Source organism: Pseudonaja textilis, chromosome 1, assembly GCF_049901715.1.
Source record: "Pseudonaja textilis isolate UNSWEBS1 chromosome 1, rPseTex1.2, whole genome shotgun sequence".
Taxonomy (NCBI): domain Eukaryota; kingdom Metazoa; phylum Chordata; class Lepidosauria; order Squamata; family Elapidae; genus Pseudonaja; species Pseudonaja textilis.
Window position 1 is genome coordinate 268,973,854 of NC_141990.1, and position 14,350 is coordinate 268,988,203.

Here is a 14,350-nt window from a genome sequence, read left to right on the forward strand (position 1 = left end):
AAATGTGTTTCTGTGAAATCTAGGCTCTAGAACAGGAGTCTTCAAACTTGACAGCTTTAAGACTTGCGGACTTCAACTCCCAGAATTCCTTCTCTAGTCATGTTAGCTCAGGAATTCTGGGAGTCGAAGTCCACAAGTCTTAAACTTGCCAAGTTTGAAGACCCTTGCTCCAGACTGAGATTCTAAAACAATTGTAGCATTGCTATGTATAATTTGTGGGTTTTTTTTTTCCTTATTAGAAATCTAAAACTTAATTTCAGCACTCTGATGAGAGCTCAAGAAGATTGCTCACAGGAAACCTGTTCTGTACCAGTTGTCTTAAGGGCACTAAGAACTTCTCAGTATGGAATATATTCAATGAGTATCATTCTGAGAAGAGGTGGCTTAGTTCAGTTCTAGTAAATATCAGACAAGTATACTAGAACTGCAATAGATCTGATAGTTTTTTGTTGTCATGCATGGCTTCACTTTTCAAAATGAGTTGAGAAGCTGATTTTTTTTCCCCATGGAAAGATACAGGTCTTGGCACATGTTGCCTTGTTTACTCAAGATTTAATCTTTAGAATTGCAATACTCCTTTTCTGCAATCTTTCTTGCATAGTTTAGTTCTGTCAGAGGCAATGCCTATAGTACTTTTGCTCTGGACAGTCTTTCTGGTTCTGATTGCATAATTCGAAGGACACCAGTGTACCTCTTGCTTTCACACTTGCTTTGGCATTATTGTGGTCATCACACACTTAGGCTGATGGCTTTTCATTTCCACAATCATGTACCCTTTTTCTTTCTACCTTGGAGGTGATTATTATGCACCAGTAAATTTTCATAATCAATCAAGGATGTACTATAGAATTCCAAACATTATGATAGCGCTTAAGAATTTAGGATGAAAATCAAGATCCCTTCTGTTTTATGTTAATCAAGTGTTTACTTCTAAGTGCTGCCAAGTTGTTCATTAGCACATAAAGGCAATAGATCAGTTAGTAACCTGTAAACATGGGTTTAATTATAAAAATGCACTCAGTAGACACATATATCTTAAAACATAACAAGAATTTGATCAGAGACATTGAGGCAGGTACATGCTGTTACACATGACAAGCTATCATTTTGAGCACCAAGTGCAATTTACCAATTTTTTTTCTCTCTATGTAGAAAAACAAGTTGTTTTTTTCACTATAAAGTTGTTATAAATAAAAAACAGTCTGAAACGGCTTTGCATGCCATTTCATTGGCTTTAACACAAATTTCCTTGATAACAGCATTCTAAAGGGCAAAAAGATTAAGAGGAATCTTGTAGGCAGTATTTAGAAGCATATTAGGTGTTTTGTGTAATAAAGAAGAAAAGCAATAATAGCAGGATTTGTCCAATATAGTTGCATTCTCTGCTTCTGAGCAACAGCGGGGAGGAGATAGGTTGCAGTGCCTGGACTGTTTCTCCATTTGAGTTCAATAATCATCAACAGGATGCTGGAGCCAGCTCATAGTGGGTAGTGAGAAACAATTGTTAAATTTTCACGAATTCTGGATGCTGCTTGAAGCAAAGCTGAGCTGTGATGATGCCTGATGGGCAAACCAGTTGTTTTGTGATTAGTGATATGGGGGTGGCACTGGAGCTGGCAGAGCCAGTTCTTAAACACGTACTGGCACACAACTAGTTAGCACCATATTCCTACCATAGTCCGTTGTCCTCGACAATTGAATCTCAGCTTCTTAAGGCAAAATATGAAAATAAGCTTTTTGCCAACAGCGTGCATTGCTTCTTCCTTCACAAATTGAGCAAATAAATCAGCAACCTTCTGTTTAACTAGACTGGAGCCTCTTAACTTCATACTGAAACTTAGTCATAGCTTGAATTCTGTTTAATTTTATTTTCCAGACAAGACAAAACTATATGCTCAACTAAAAGTTTTATTTTTTCTTTTTGTGGCTATGGAAACAGCAAAGGGGTTTCATAGCCAAAAGGTTTGTTTATATCTTAGTTTACTTTCCAGTTTATTTTTCTTCATTAATCCATTTGAAATTTGGTAGCTAAACATATTTCTTGAGTTTTGTTCAGATAAAAACATGCAGAGAACATCTCTAATTGAGCTGACAGCAACAACAAAAATAGTATCACACTTTTAAATGTTCCATTTCGTCTTGGTCTTAGTAAATGCACTGTGACTAAAGATAAGTTGCTGTATACAATGGTTTTAATTTCTAACTGGCAGAGGTTTTTTTTTTTACCCCCCCTTTGGCAGGAGGAGTTAAGCTTGGCTTAGGAGATTTCATATTCTACAGTGTTCTAGTTGGCAAAGCTTCAGCAACAGCCAGTGGAGACTGGAACACAACTTTAGCCTGTTTTGTAGCCATTTTAATTGTGAGTATATTTCCCCTTCCCTTTTTTTAATTGATGCCATAATTAGTTAAATTATGTAATAATGCTCTTTCTTAGGAATTGTTTAAATGTGTCAACTAGACAACTTCAGGAGGTTTTTTCTTGCAGGTTTTTCTTTCTGGTTTTTTTTTTTAATGAATTATACATTATTTCCAGCATGGATATATGATAATTCCTCTCATCCGACTGAAATTTGATAGATGGCTGATAGTTTCTGTATTTTATCTCCACTTTCACAAGAAAAAGGAAAGTAAAATCCTTGTCAGTTCTGACTAGAAAAATACCATTCTCTCATAAGAGGTTGTAGAAAAAGTTCAGCCTCTCAGAGAAGCATCCATCTAGAGAGATGTCTAGTTGCTGGGCTGGAATGTTGCCCAGACTTGAAAGTGAAAATTGGAACTCTAACTCAGAGAAGGAGGGGTGAGAGAAAGAAAGCTTTCCTCTCTTAGTCTTTTAAAAAGCAAGGTCTCCAGAACTGACCTATGTGCAATCTTTCAGGCTGATCACCCTACAAGACCTCCCAGTGGGGCAGAATTGTAGAACCTGGAACAGTGTACCTGATGCTCAGAGTTAGTCATAAGCTCTTTTAATATTGTCAGGTGCTTCTGTCTTGAAAGATTTTAGGCAATAACAAGTTTGGACAGGGTTTTTTTTTAATATGCCATTCTTACTATTCTGGCTTGATAATGATGTTTTCCTAATAAAAGAAGCCATAAAAAAACTAGACACATCAATGGTGTAGGATATGTAGGTTCCAAGTGTTTCAGTTGCAGACATTATTTGCTTAAGAGGACGAACACCAGTAGCTAAATTCTGTGCGTTTGGAATTGCCAAATTATTTTCTATAAAAATAGAATTTCGTAGAAGGAGCTTAATATTCTGCATGGATCAGTATTGTCAGAAATTACTAAAACTCTTGCTTCCATGATAGACTATTCTACTCTTAATGAAAATGTGGCTACTAGTTGTCTGCTTACAGCAGAAATGTCTACATACGGTGTGGTAAAAGAACTCACAATGCTAGGTATGATTTAAACCCTCTGTCTTTTTAATATGAGTTGTATATACGTCACACCCACATCTGTTCCTGCCATCTTGACATACATGCAGATGACCCACTGGCTTACAGTATGAAAGAAACTGAGCATCCATTTTTATAAAATGCTTGATGAGTTGCTCCTGGTGTTTAGAGGCGAGAGTCTTTTCCATTCCATTATCTGTGGAATTTCTACAATGAATTGGACATCTGTCTCGTTGCTTGAAAAAACGGTTTTCTACCCACTAAAGCAGAGGTCTCCAAACTTGGCAACTTTAAGACTTGTGGACGTCAACTCCCAGAATTCTCCAGCCAGCATAGCTGGGGACCCTCCACTAAAGATTCCTGTGTCTCTCTCCAAATCCCTTGTAAACAATGCTCTGCTATTCAGCACAGTGACAGAGGTGACAGAATGGGAATGCGGTTAAAAAAAAATCTGCCTCATCGCCATTTTGAATGACAATTTAACCATCTTGACTTTCCCACCTAGTTTATGAACAATCCTTGTTGGCTGTTAGTTTATTTCTGAAGGACAACCAGGGTAGATTGCTGTCTCTGGAAACAGGCTACTGTCTAATACTTGGAGATGAGAGCTCTTCCGTATAACTTATGTGTTGTTGTTTTTTCTCTCTCTTTTTTTTATCCCCAGGGCCTGTGCCTTACCCTCTTGCTGCTTGCCATTTTTAAGAAGGCCTTACCAGCTCTTCCAATTTCTATCACATTTGGGCTAGTTTTCTATTTTGCCACAGATAACTTGGTGCAGCCTTTTATGGACGAATTAGCTTCCCATCAGTTTTATATCTAGCACCTTTTCAGCTGACCCACCTGCAGACATTTTATTGAATTTAGCAAATACAGGCGGGAGAAACTACCTTCCTCTCATTTCCTAAAGCAGCTGCTATGCTGGGCATTAGTGGATTCTTCTTTGTAAAAGTGGCCTCTTCACCGGCGGGTTTTCTGCCATTCGACGGCAGTCAGTTGCATCTTTTTTCAAAGAACAGTCTGTAGAAAAGATGCCGTTGCTCTCATCAGCAGCCCAGATTGCTCAGCCTGGGGTTCCACCTTGCACCAACCAAGAACATTGAGGATTCATCCACTGTTAAGCGGTATGATGATTTATCAAGCTGAACTGTCTGATAAGTGAGGGTGACTCCATAACAGAAAACTATCAGCGCTTGTTAGCCTGAGGCCACTCAGAGAAGAGCAACTGGGAGGGAAGAATGTTATCTTGTTTAAAGGGAAAAAAATATCAAGCAAATAATAGTCTTTCACTTTTGTGTTAGGTTTTTTCTTTCTTTCTTTCCAATTCTAATTGTCATACTTGCAGAACAGCCTATATCGATCCTCCTTGCCAGATCAGCACAGAACACACATATAGATTCTTCTGCCAATATTTTTTTTTGGGGGGAATGTGGGGTACAGTAGGCATATCCTGGGATCCTTTGTGTAAAAACAAAATATCCTTTCTTATTAAGCTATGTAATCTATTTCCTAGTATTTCACCTTCCTTAAAGTATGCTGAATATCCTTTCGGCTTTTAAGTGAGTTTTATAATTTATTCCAACGAAGAGGTGAGAAACTAAAAACCATCAAATAGCAACAGAACATTGCAATGAAATCTTGTTGTTTTTTTTAAAAAAAAAACAACAACAAACAAACCCCAACTTCATCTTTTGTTCTGAAACTTTTTTTAATAAATCCTTGGGACCATTTTATTTTTAAAAAATGTGTATATGCATGCACGTTGCAATATAAAATTAAAAAGATACATACTATTAACTGTCTCCCTCCCAGACTGCAATGGAGCCATCTTGTGGGAATGAAAAACACATCTCCAATGAATATACATAGGGAATTGTCAAATAGGTTCTATAATTATTAGAAGGTAGCTTAGCCTTGCTCATAAAATCATTCAGAAAAAATTGTGGGGTCGGGGAGGTGGCATGGGAGGAGTAACTTAATTTTACTGTGCAATACATGTATTCTCTGTTCAAAATATTCCATTCTGTTGATTTTCCCCCTTCACTCAGACACCCCAAAACAACCCATCAGCAATCGGGTGCTTCCCTTAAACCCCATTGCCTTTCTTTACTCAATACATGTTGAAAATGTCATGTTTTAGGCTTCAGAGGAAATTGGAGCATTTCTATGTATCTGCCTAGCTTGTCCTAAATCACTGAATTGCATCCAGCTACCTATTACATTCAGTCAGTAAAATGAAATTTACACACACACACACACATACACACAGAGTTACTATTTTGTTTGTACTGATACTTACTTGAGCATCTTTCTTTGGTTTGTGAAACTGGGATTGTAAATATAAGACTACCAAAGAAGACTGTCAAAGTCTGGTACGACTGCTAAGCTCATCTAAGCACCGTTCTTGGCATCACAAGTCTGCAGTGCAACTGCTGATACTTTTATCGCAGAGATCATTTGAGTCCTGATCACCCTACAGGTTGCTCGTTGTCCACCCATCATCTAACACCTCAGTCAGCCATTTTAGAAGTCCATATAAGCTCTCCGTGAACTTCAAAGAGCTTTTGAAAACATATTTATAATTAACATCGGAGTCTCCGCTGACTTATTGAGCCATTTTTAGGTCCTAATTCTGAAGGTGTCGAAACTGGCCATTTCCCCAACTTAAAGTCTTCTTTGTGTCTTGGGGAGTTCTAGAATATTGCCTAGGGAATTTTACTAACTCTATTTCCAACGCTTTTGGAAGGAATCAGGTAGATTGAGGCATCCGTGGATTTCAACAACAGCATAGACTGCAAACACAAGCTCCTGTGATAGAATACTTCTTTGTGCAGACTGTTCCTTATATTTAGGAAAGTAGTAATTTAGGGCAGAATTGCCTCTTCTGGGAATATTAATTTCAGTGAAGAAATGGAGTGTTCTGCCATACAGGTCTACACACATCATCTCAAATGTTGCAGATGTGAGCTCACTATCTCTTTGAGAACTGAATCATTGTCATACAGAATCTAAAATATGGGCATTTGTCTGCTTTAGCCAAAATTGCAAGGGCCAGTGGATCTTAAGGAACATAATCAACTCTAATACAATGCAAACAGGTTCAGAAAAAAAAAGCATGCTTATTAAGCAAGATGTTAGACTAGACTTAAAAGCAACCAGCTTGGACATTTAGCAAGTATCAACTTGGTTACAAATAATTATGACTCCATTTTAAGCTTCCAAGAAATCAGTTGAACTCTAGGTGGCAATAGTTTGGCCACATTTAGACATCAGTACCTTCTGAAAAGCCACTCTGTAGGCAGATGCTGTTTTGATGAGGCCCATAAGAGTTGCCTTAAGAATCCCTTAATATAGGATAACTTTGGTTACCATCAAATTGACTCTGATGGTTATGGGACTGTTTAACAGAAGCTTGCAAGTCAAAAGTTTTAAAAAAATTATAACATGAAAGTGAAATTCTTGTACTTTTTTTTCCATTGGGCTTTAGAGAGATTGTAAATGAAAGCTAAGTTACTATCTATAGCAAAATTGGAAATGTCCTATTTTTCACTAATGTTTGATATACTATCAGTGTGGTGTATTCAAATGCTAGTAATTATCTAACTTCTAAGGGCTGTAATCTGAAAAAGCAGAATATTTTAGTATAGAGGAAAATTTGGGTGTCTTCACAAGGGATGTTCCAGCTGAGATTCTATTGTACATATTGCTGATGCAGCAAGAGGAACAGTACAATACATTAGGGAAAGAGTTTTAGGATGAAGACAGATTACTTTTATTAATAAATTACTTTTGCAGTGATGCATAAAGATCATCAATGAGACATCCATAGCACATGAACCTGTACAGAGGTGTGATTTTGTCTAGTAATATTACCGGTTTACAAGTAAGAATAGTGAAAATGCAATAGAATTGGATTTTTAGTCCTTTTTATTTTGTTTTTCAGACACTGGTTTGTTGATTATATAAAATGAATGTGAATAAGCTTTTTAAAAACATCTTTTCAAGATATAATTTTGACAAGTTGTTGCTATTTTCCTTGTATTTATCAGTTATTAATAAATAACGCATGAATCCAATGTCTCTTTTATTCATTGTGCTGAACACTAGTAGAAATGTTTCTGTTTCAGAAGTTTGATGTAAATTATAAAAGTCTTATCTATATAAAAAGACCCCCCCTCCCTCCATCCCTCCCCTCTCTATCTCTCTCTATCTCTATCTCTATATATGTATGTATGTATAGCATCAACATAGCACCAACTTCATTGGCACCAAAACCCTAGCCACTATAGAAAACCCCAGCCACAGAATTATCAGAGAAGCCATAGAGGTTGAAAAAAGACCTGAAAGCATGAATAGAAGAGATGATTCCACCAGACTGTCAATCATTTGGAAGCCTGCACTCGCAAACAAAAAAATCTCCACACCACAAGCCAGGCAAACACCTGGGCACAAACAGATCCCCCCTGATACCTCCAACTGAAACACACCCCAACCAGGCACCCAGATGAAACCTAGCTTCCTAAGAAATGATAACCATCCATTTACTCAGAGCCAAGCTGCACTAAAAGCCTCCAATACAGGAACACAATGTTGCCAGCCAATCAAGACACAAAAAAAGCCACAAAACAGAAGATATTAGAAACACCAGTCAAGCAGAACACAGCAAACTACAAGACCAATAAACACAGACCAATATTCCCAACCAATCAGGATGAAGAAAAAACCATTCTGGCACAGCAGTAGGTTAGCCCCAAATTTAAAACTGAAACAACTGTAAAAGTCTGACTCACAGACGAACACAATACAGAAGCCTGATGATGGCAGATGAGAGTCTGCTGAAATGTTGCTACAATTTTAAAAGCACAGCTACAATGACATGGGAAAATACCCTAACAAAGCTGAATAACATACATGTAAGTACCCGCGAAAACTTAAGAAAATTATATATATGTGTGTGTGTGTGTGTATACACACACACATATACATATACACACACATACAGATATACATATATACACACGTGCACACACACATGCTCAATTTCTCCCCCAGACCTTTTCCTGGTAAGGAATAAATGTGTTTTAAAAACGATATTCTATTCACGTATATGTGTGGAGATACTTGCTTCAGTTCAAGAAGATTAAACTCATAAAACCTTGCTAAGTTACCAACTGCAGTGATCCACTTAACAAGTATCACAAGAAATGTCACAATGTGGGGCAAAACTCATTTAACAACTGTCTTGCTTAGCAACAGAAATTTTGGGCCCCGTTATGGTCAAGAGTCGAGGGCTATCTTTATTGTATTGCCAGCACTGAGAATGTTAACTGTCCAATCCAAAACTTGGAAGTTCTTTATTAAATTGTTTGGCATGTTAGCCCCACCTGCAGTGTAATTATTGTGATTATGTAAATAAACAAGCATAAAAATCAATTGAAAGTTTGAAATCCAAATCATAACATCACTGTAGAACTGCCACCACATAGTGTAGAATCTGACTTTAAAATTTGCAGCTAAGAATCCAATTACAGATGTGCTTTTTATAACTTATCCCAAAGGAATTATTTTCAACACTTTTTACAAAATCCATGTATGAAAGCTGCTTCTTTAGAGATCCTGATTTCACCCATTATTCTGAAACCCCAGGAGTCATAATTAAGACTGAAAAGCTATTTGCATAGAACAACGAAAATAGATTCATTAAGACAAAATAGGTCATGATAAATGCTTCATGTAGACTCTTAAATATCAAAAACTGTATATTTTTTCCCTCCTAATGATACATAAATAAAGTGCCAATAAAAGTAACTTTTCCTATTTATATAATATGGTTTCAGACTAGGACAGATTTCTCCTCTCTATATGCAATACCACAAGAGGATAGAATCCAAACAATCTCAGGACATCATCTTCCCCATTGAGCCAAAGAAAATGGCTTCTAAGAAACAAATTAACACTGTTTAGCAGTGCAACCCTATCCATGTTGACCCAAAAGTAGACATTTTGAAGTTTTGTACGACTTACATAAGTGCGTAGTAGCACAAAGCAAGCTTTTTGTTGTAGGGAGAACTGTATATACCATATTGATTCCCACAAAATCGTTTATGAGCTGTACAAGAAAATGATAGACAAATACGATTTCTTCCGTATACAATTGGAACTCATCCTTCAGAGTAAAACGTTACAGCTCTTCTAGGGTATTAGGACAGCAGTGTAGTGTGCCCTTTCTACCAATAATGAGTTTGAACATCCAGCCAAGCTCTTTTGGAGCATCATTGCACCCTGATTTTTCAGGATAGTGATGAGGTACAGTGTAGTACTGTCTGAAAGTTGATATTATAAATTTAAAAAGTTTTTTGCTAATTTGGTTTCTTGGTATCCACATAGTTGGATACCATACTGAACATAGAACATAGAATAAAAGAGTTGGAAGGGACCTTGGAGGTCTTGTCCAATCCCCTGTTCAAGAGGAGACCCTATACCAGTGGTGGCTAACCTTTTTGGGCTCCTGTGACAAAAATTCTGTGCGTGCTTGCACACTTCTGCTCGTGTGCCAGCACCCAGAAGGCAATGCGTGCCCCTCCCATGCCCCCTATGCATGTGCATGCAATCCCCACCCACCCACCACTGCCCCCTTACCTGCACTGGGCCTCAGCTGATTTTCAGCCAGTTTAAGACCTTTTTTGGCCCCCCAGAGGCTTCAGGAAGGCTTCTGCAAGGCTTTTCAGGATGAAAACTAGGCCCATTTCATCACTTTCGGTATTTCCAGAAAAACAGGAAGTGATGAAACGAGCCTAGTTTTCAGCCTGAAAAGCCTGCAGAAACCTGCAGAAGCCTTCCTGAAGCCTTTGGGAGGCAGAAAAAGGCTTCAAACTGGCCGAAAATCAGCTGTGAGGCGTGCATATGCGCAATGAGGTAAGTTTACCTGCAGTTCGCGTGCTGGCACAAATGGCTCTGCATGCCCCCTGTGGCACGCGTGCCATAGGTTTGCCATCATGGCCCTATACTATTTCAGGCAAATAGTTGTCTGCTCTCTTTTTGAAAGCCTCCAGTGATGGAGCACCCATGATTTCTGAAGGCAAGCTATTCCATCAAGTTGATTGTTCTAACTATTAGGAATTTTCTCCTTAGTTCTAGGATGCATCTCTCCTTGGTTAGTTTCCATCCATTATTTCTTGTCTTGCTTTTGGTGCTTTGGAAAATAGTTTGAACCCCTCAAATATTGGAACACTGCTATTATGTATCCGCTAGGCCTTGTCCTTCTCATTAAACTAAGACATAATTCCTGTAACTGTTCCTTGTATATTTTAGCCTCCAGTCCCACAATCATTCTTGTTGTTCTTCTCTGCAATCTGTCCAAAGTCTCAACACCTTTTTTATATTGTGGTAACCAGAACTAGATGTAGTATTCCAAATGTGGTCTTACTAAGACTTTGTAAAATGGTACTGGAAACATGTACATTGGTTGGTTGACTAAAGTAACTTTTCTGTTGTGATATTTCAGTTTGTGTTACCAAAGAATATACATAAATTGATTGAAATTGTATCTTTTGCGATGATAAATATTATTTCTATGTGTCCGATTCTTCCTGGACAAGACAGATGAAAATTTTTAATAGTAATATGTTTTGTAGCTCTAACTTTAGTGTTTTCAAATTATAATGTGTGTATGTGTATAAAAATTTTAATCGATATTTTTCAGCACATTATTTCAGGTGCCTGATAGGTAGCCAATACAATTTACATATTTAATTAATAAATCAGAAGTTGTAAGGTATTTTCATTTGCTGGAGCTCTATAGAAAAAAATGTGATGCATTTTCTGATTATAATGCTATGACTCCATAAATACATCATCTTACTATGTAGTAATTCTTGGCAAGAAAAACCAATAACTGCACTTTTACATGATCTAAATTATGCTTAACTGTAAACAGCTTATTTTCCTCCATATAAATATCCTTTTTAGGAGAAGGCACTCCCTAAACACACTTTTATCTGGTTTTCACCTTCTACTTAAGAAGCAGCTGGAAATGTTTGCTTACTAAGTAAAATGCATCAAGTGAGCAAATCAGGAGTCTTTCTCTGACAGAATCGTAGAGTTGGAAGTGCTGTTAGGACATCAAGTTTAACTCTTGCTTAGTTGTGGGATTCCAGTTAAAATAACCCCAATAGCCTCTGCCAGAACACTTTTATTGAAACTGAATCTACACATGCTTTTTCTGCTGTTCTACAGTATGCTAAGCATTGCATATTCAACTTATCTATTTTTCATGTTGATTGAGGTAATTTAAATTCCTTCTTATCCTACAAGGGAACACTCCTACAGCTAACTATCTTTGTAAAACACTATTCAGTAATCAGATGAACCAATCACCAGCTAGAAAATCCCAAGAAACAATAAAACATGTGCTCTGCTGTCCTGGTGTTTTTATTTCTGCTCTTCTCAGCATTTCTGTCCGAAGGTAAGGTAATTATGGCCTTAAAAATTCGCAAGGAACATCAGATAAAAACTAGTGGAGAAACTTGTTTGACATGAGCTACAAAGCTGTAATTCTCAGGAACTGAATTCCCAGATCCTATGAGCTACGTGCTGTAAGCATATAGTCACCAACTATCTAAACTATTTTAAGAGCAAAACTGGACTGTTGTCATAGCAACAGCCAATCCTTTTCATCTCATTTCCTACAGTGCCATCTTGGATAACACACTTTGGAGTCATGTGGGCTCTGATAGGCTGGGTGAAAGGCAAGTCAGCTGTTTGATGAGAGACATTATCTCTTCACCTAATAGAAGAATAGTAATATATTACTACTATATATTATATATAAATGTATTTAATATATAATACATTTTATTAGGAGCTCCTGATCTTCCTGTCCACCTCTACATTTGCTTACACAGAATAGTAATATACTTCTATTCCACATAAGCAAATACAAAGGAGGATAGGGAAATCAAGCTCCTAATAAAATGATATAGAGATTGCAGACCAGGAAGGAATTTTCACTCTCAGTGGTTTAACCCTAGAAACATCTGAAAGGCTTTCTTCATCTCTCCCTGACAGCTAAAATGGAGAGCGATTGGGAGGAAAACCAGTAGGGAATATATTTTATTTATGTGTACTCGGAGGATTGCAAGTTTAATCATTCTGGCATATGACTCACAGGGTGTTGTACATAATTGGCTTGGTCCCTAGAGCCATATTTTTGCTTCTGGCTTCGTTATTCTCTGCAAGCGATTGCTTTATACCCAGCTCTGCTTGGGAAGTCCCTGCTTCTCAGCAAAGCAAAACCAGAGCGGAACTAAAACGACTTTTTCTTAGAACATTGCTGAGACGTTAATTTTCCCACTGTCCTTGAAAAATAAAAGGCAATTATAATCATATTGGTCTATAAGGGAAATGTCTGAGTGTTATTTGAATTAGAATCAACCGAAATGGCACACAAAGTATTCGGGTTCCACAAGGTTCTTATCAGGCATAGCATTATATACAATGGGTTTGGGAAGATTTTATTTTTAATACTCAAATTAGGCCGGATAACTAAATTATGAGATATACAATTTAAAAAGAAAATCTAGGAATTAATGGATTGAATGCAGGGTTCATTTGAGAAGGAGGCGTTTTCAGATTCAGAGATACCAAAAATGTTTCTCTCAGCCTTCAAACATTTTAATCCCATTCTACCTCTTGCCATATACACAAAAAAATAAATGGTTGTTGGGTTGCCAACCCATAAAAACCAAATTTTACAAAAAAGGAAAGAAAACTTCTCTATTGCCAGTAATAAAGACTAACTCTTGTAACAATGTTTCCTGTCAACCCGATCATAAACTTAACCTATAACGTAACCTAAAACTAAACTTAACCTAAGGTATGATTGATTAATTTGTGGTTCATGCAAACATAGCCCTTGAATTTTTATTGTAAACAACACACTTGTGAAGCCCACTACTCAGAACTGGATTACGACTCTGGTTATTAGTATTTTAAATGAATCTGGCAGTTTTAGTAAAAATGTATTAAGATGTGACTGCTTGCTCTGAGTTGCAAGTGAGTACTTTAAGCCATGAATATGTGAAGCTGAAGAATTCCTGATGGGAGACTGGCCAAAGTATCTTCTAGACACATCACTAAACGTTCTAGATGCAGCTTCCATGCATGCCTAAAAACTGGACCAAACTAAATGGCTACATTGCACTTCATTTGCACTTCATTACCCAGTTTAATTTTATGGCTTTAATTTTAGGACTGGATCATTCAACCGTAGTAATGTTAGCTCTGCCTTTAATGCCTCTAAGGGATGAAAAGAAACTGTATAATAAAAGATGAAAGAAATTAAGAGCCTTTTTATTATGAAAACCTGACACACACACACACAAGACCCAAATATGTTCAAATAAGAGCCAATATGAATGATCACTGGTCAGTGTCAGATTTAGAGTGGAGTTGATGAAGATCAAATTCCTCACTTAGTGATCAAAATCACTGTGTGACATTGGGACCTTTCCTTTTCTCACAGCATGAAGAATAAAAACGGGTTGGGGAAGAGGGGAAATAATCAGGCACGTTGACCTAAACTTCTTGAAGAATGGGTGACAATACATAGCAAACAAGAACAAGTCATAAGACCTGAACCTGCTAACAATATCTATAGGAGAGACTGGATAGGCATTAGAGAAAGTACACTATTATTCAATCCTGCTGATTTGTCATTCCTTCCAGTGAGATTGTTGGTTAAAACAATCTTTTTAGAGATTTTAGTAGAAACATATTGTCCTGCAAATCCTTCAGTCATTCAGAAAAAAATGATTCAAAGGGAGAAATGCAGTAATAACTGAGTTGATCTATCATACTAAGCAGCAATAAGGCTTGTTCATTTTTGGTTAGCATGTGGGCCCAGCAACATGGATTCAGGACAATGTGTGAACCCAGGCAACCTAAATAAAGGCATG

General features: G+C 37.2%; 1 protein-coding gene across 3 annotated transcripts in view; it reads left to right on the forward strand.

Moving 5' to 3' along the window:
• The window catches only part of PSEN1 (presenilin 1), a 30,248-nt gene extending 22,777 nt beyond the window's left edge, over positions 1–7,471 (forward strand). For all 3 annotated transcript variants that reach the window (XM_026709223.2, XM_026709214.2, XM_087921749.1), the window contains 2 exons: positions 2,241–2,359; positions 4,063–7,471. In XM_026709223.2, the coding sequence (XP_026565008.1) occupies positions 2,241–2,359; positions 4,063–4,218 (275 nt within the window). In that variant the 3' untranslated portion in view covers positions 4,219–7,471. The remainder of the gene's footprint in view (positions 1–2,240; positions 2,360–4,062) is intronic.
• The last annotated feature ends 6,879 nt before the right edge of the window (positions 7,472–14,350 follow it).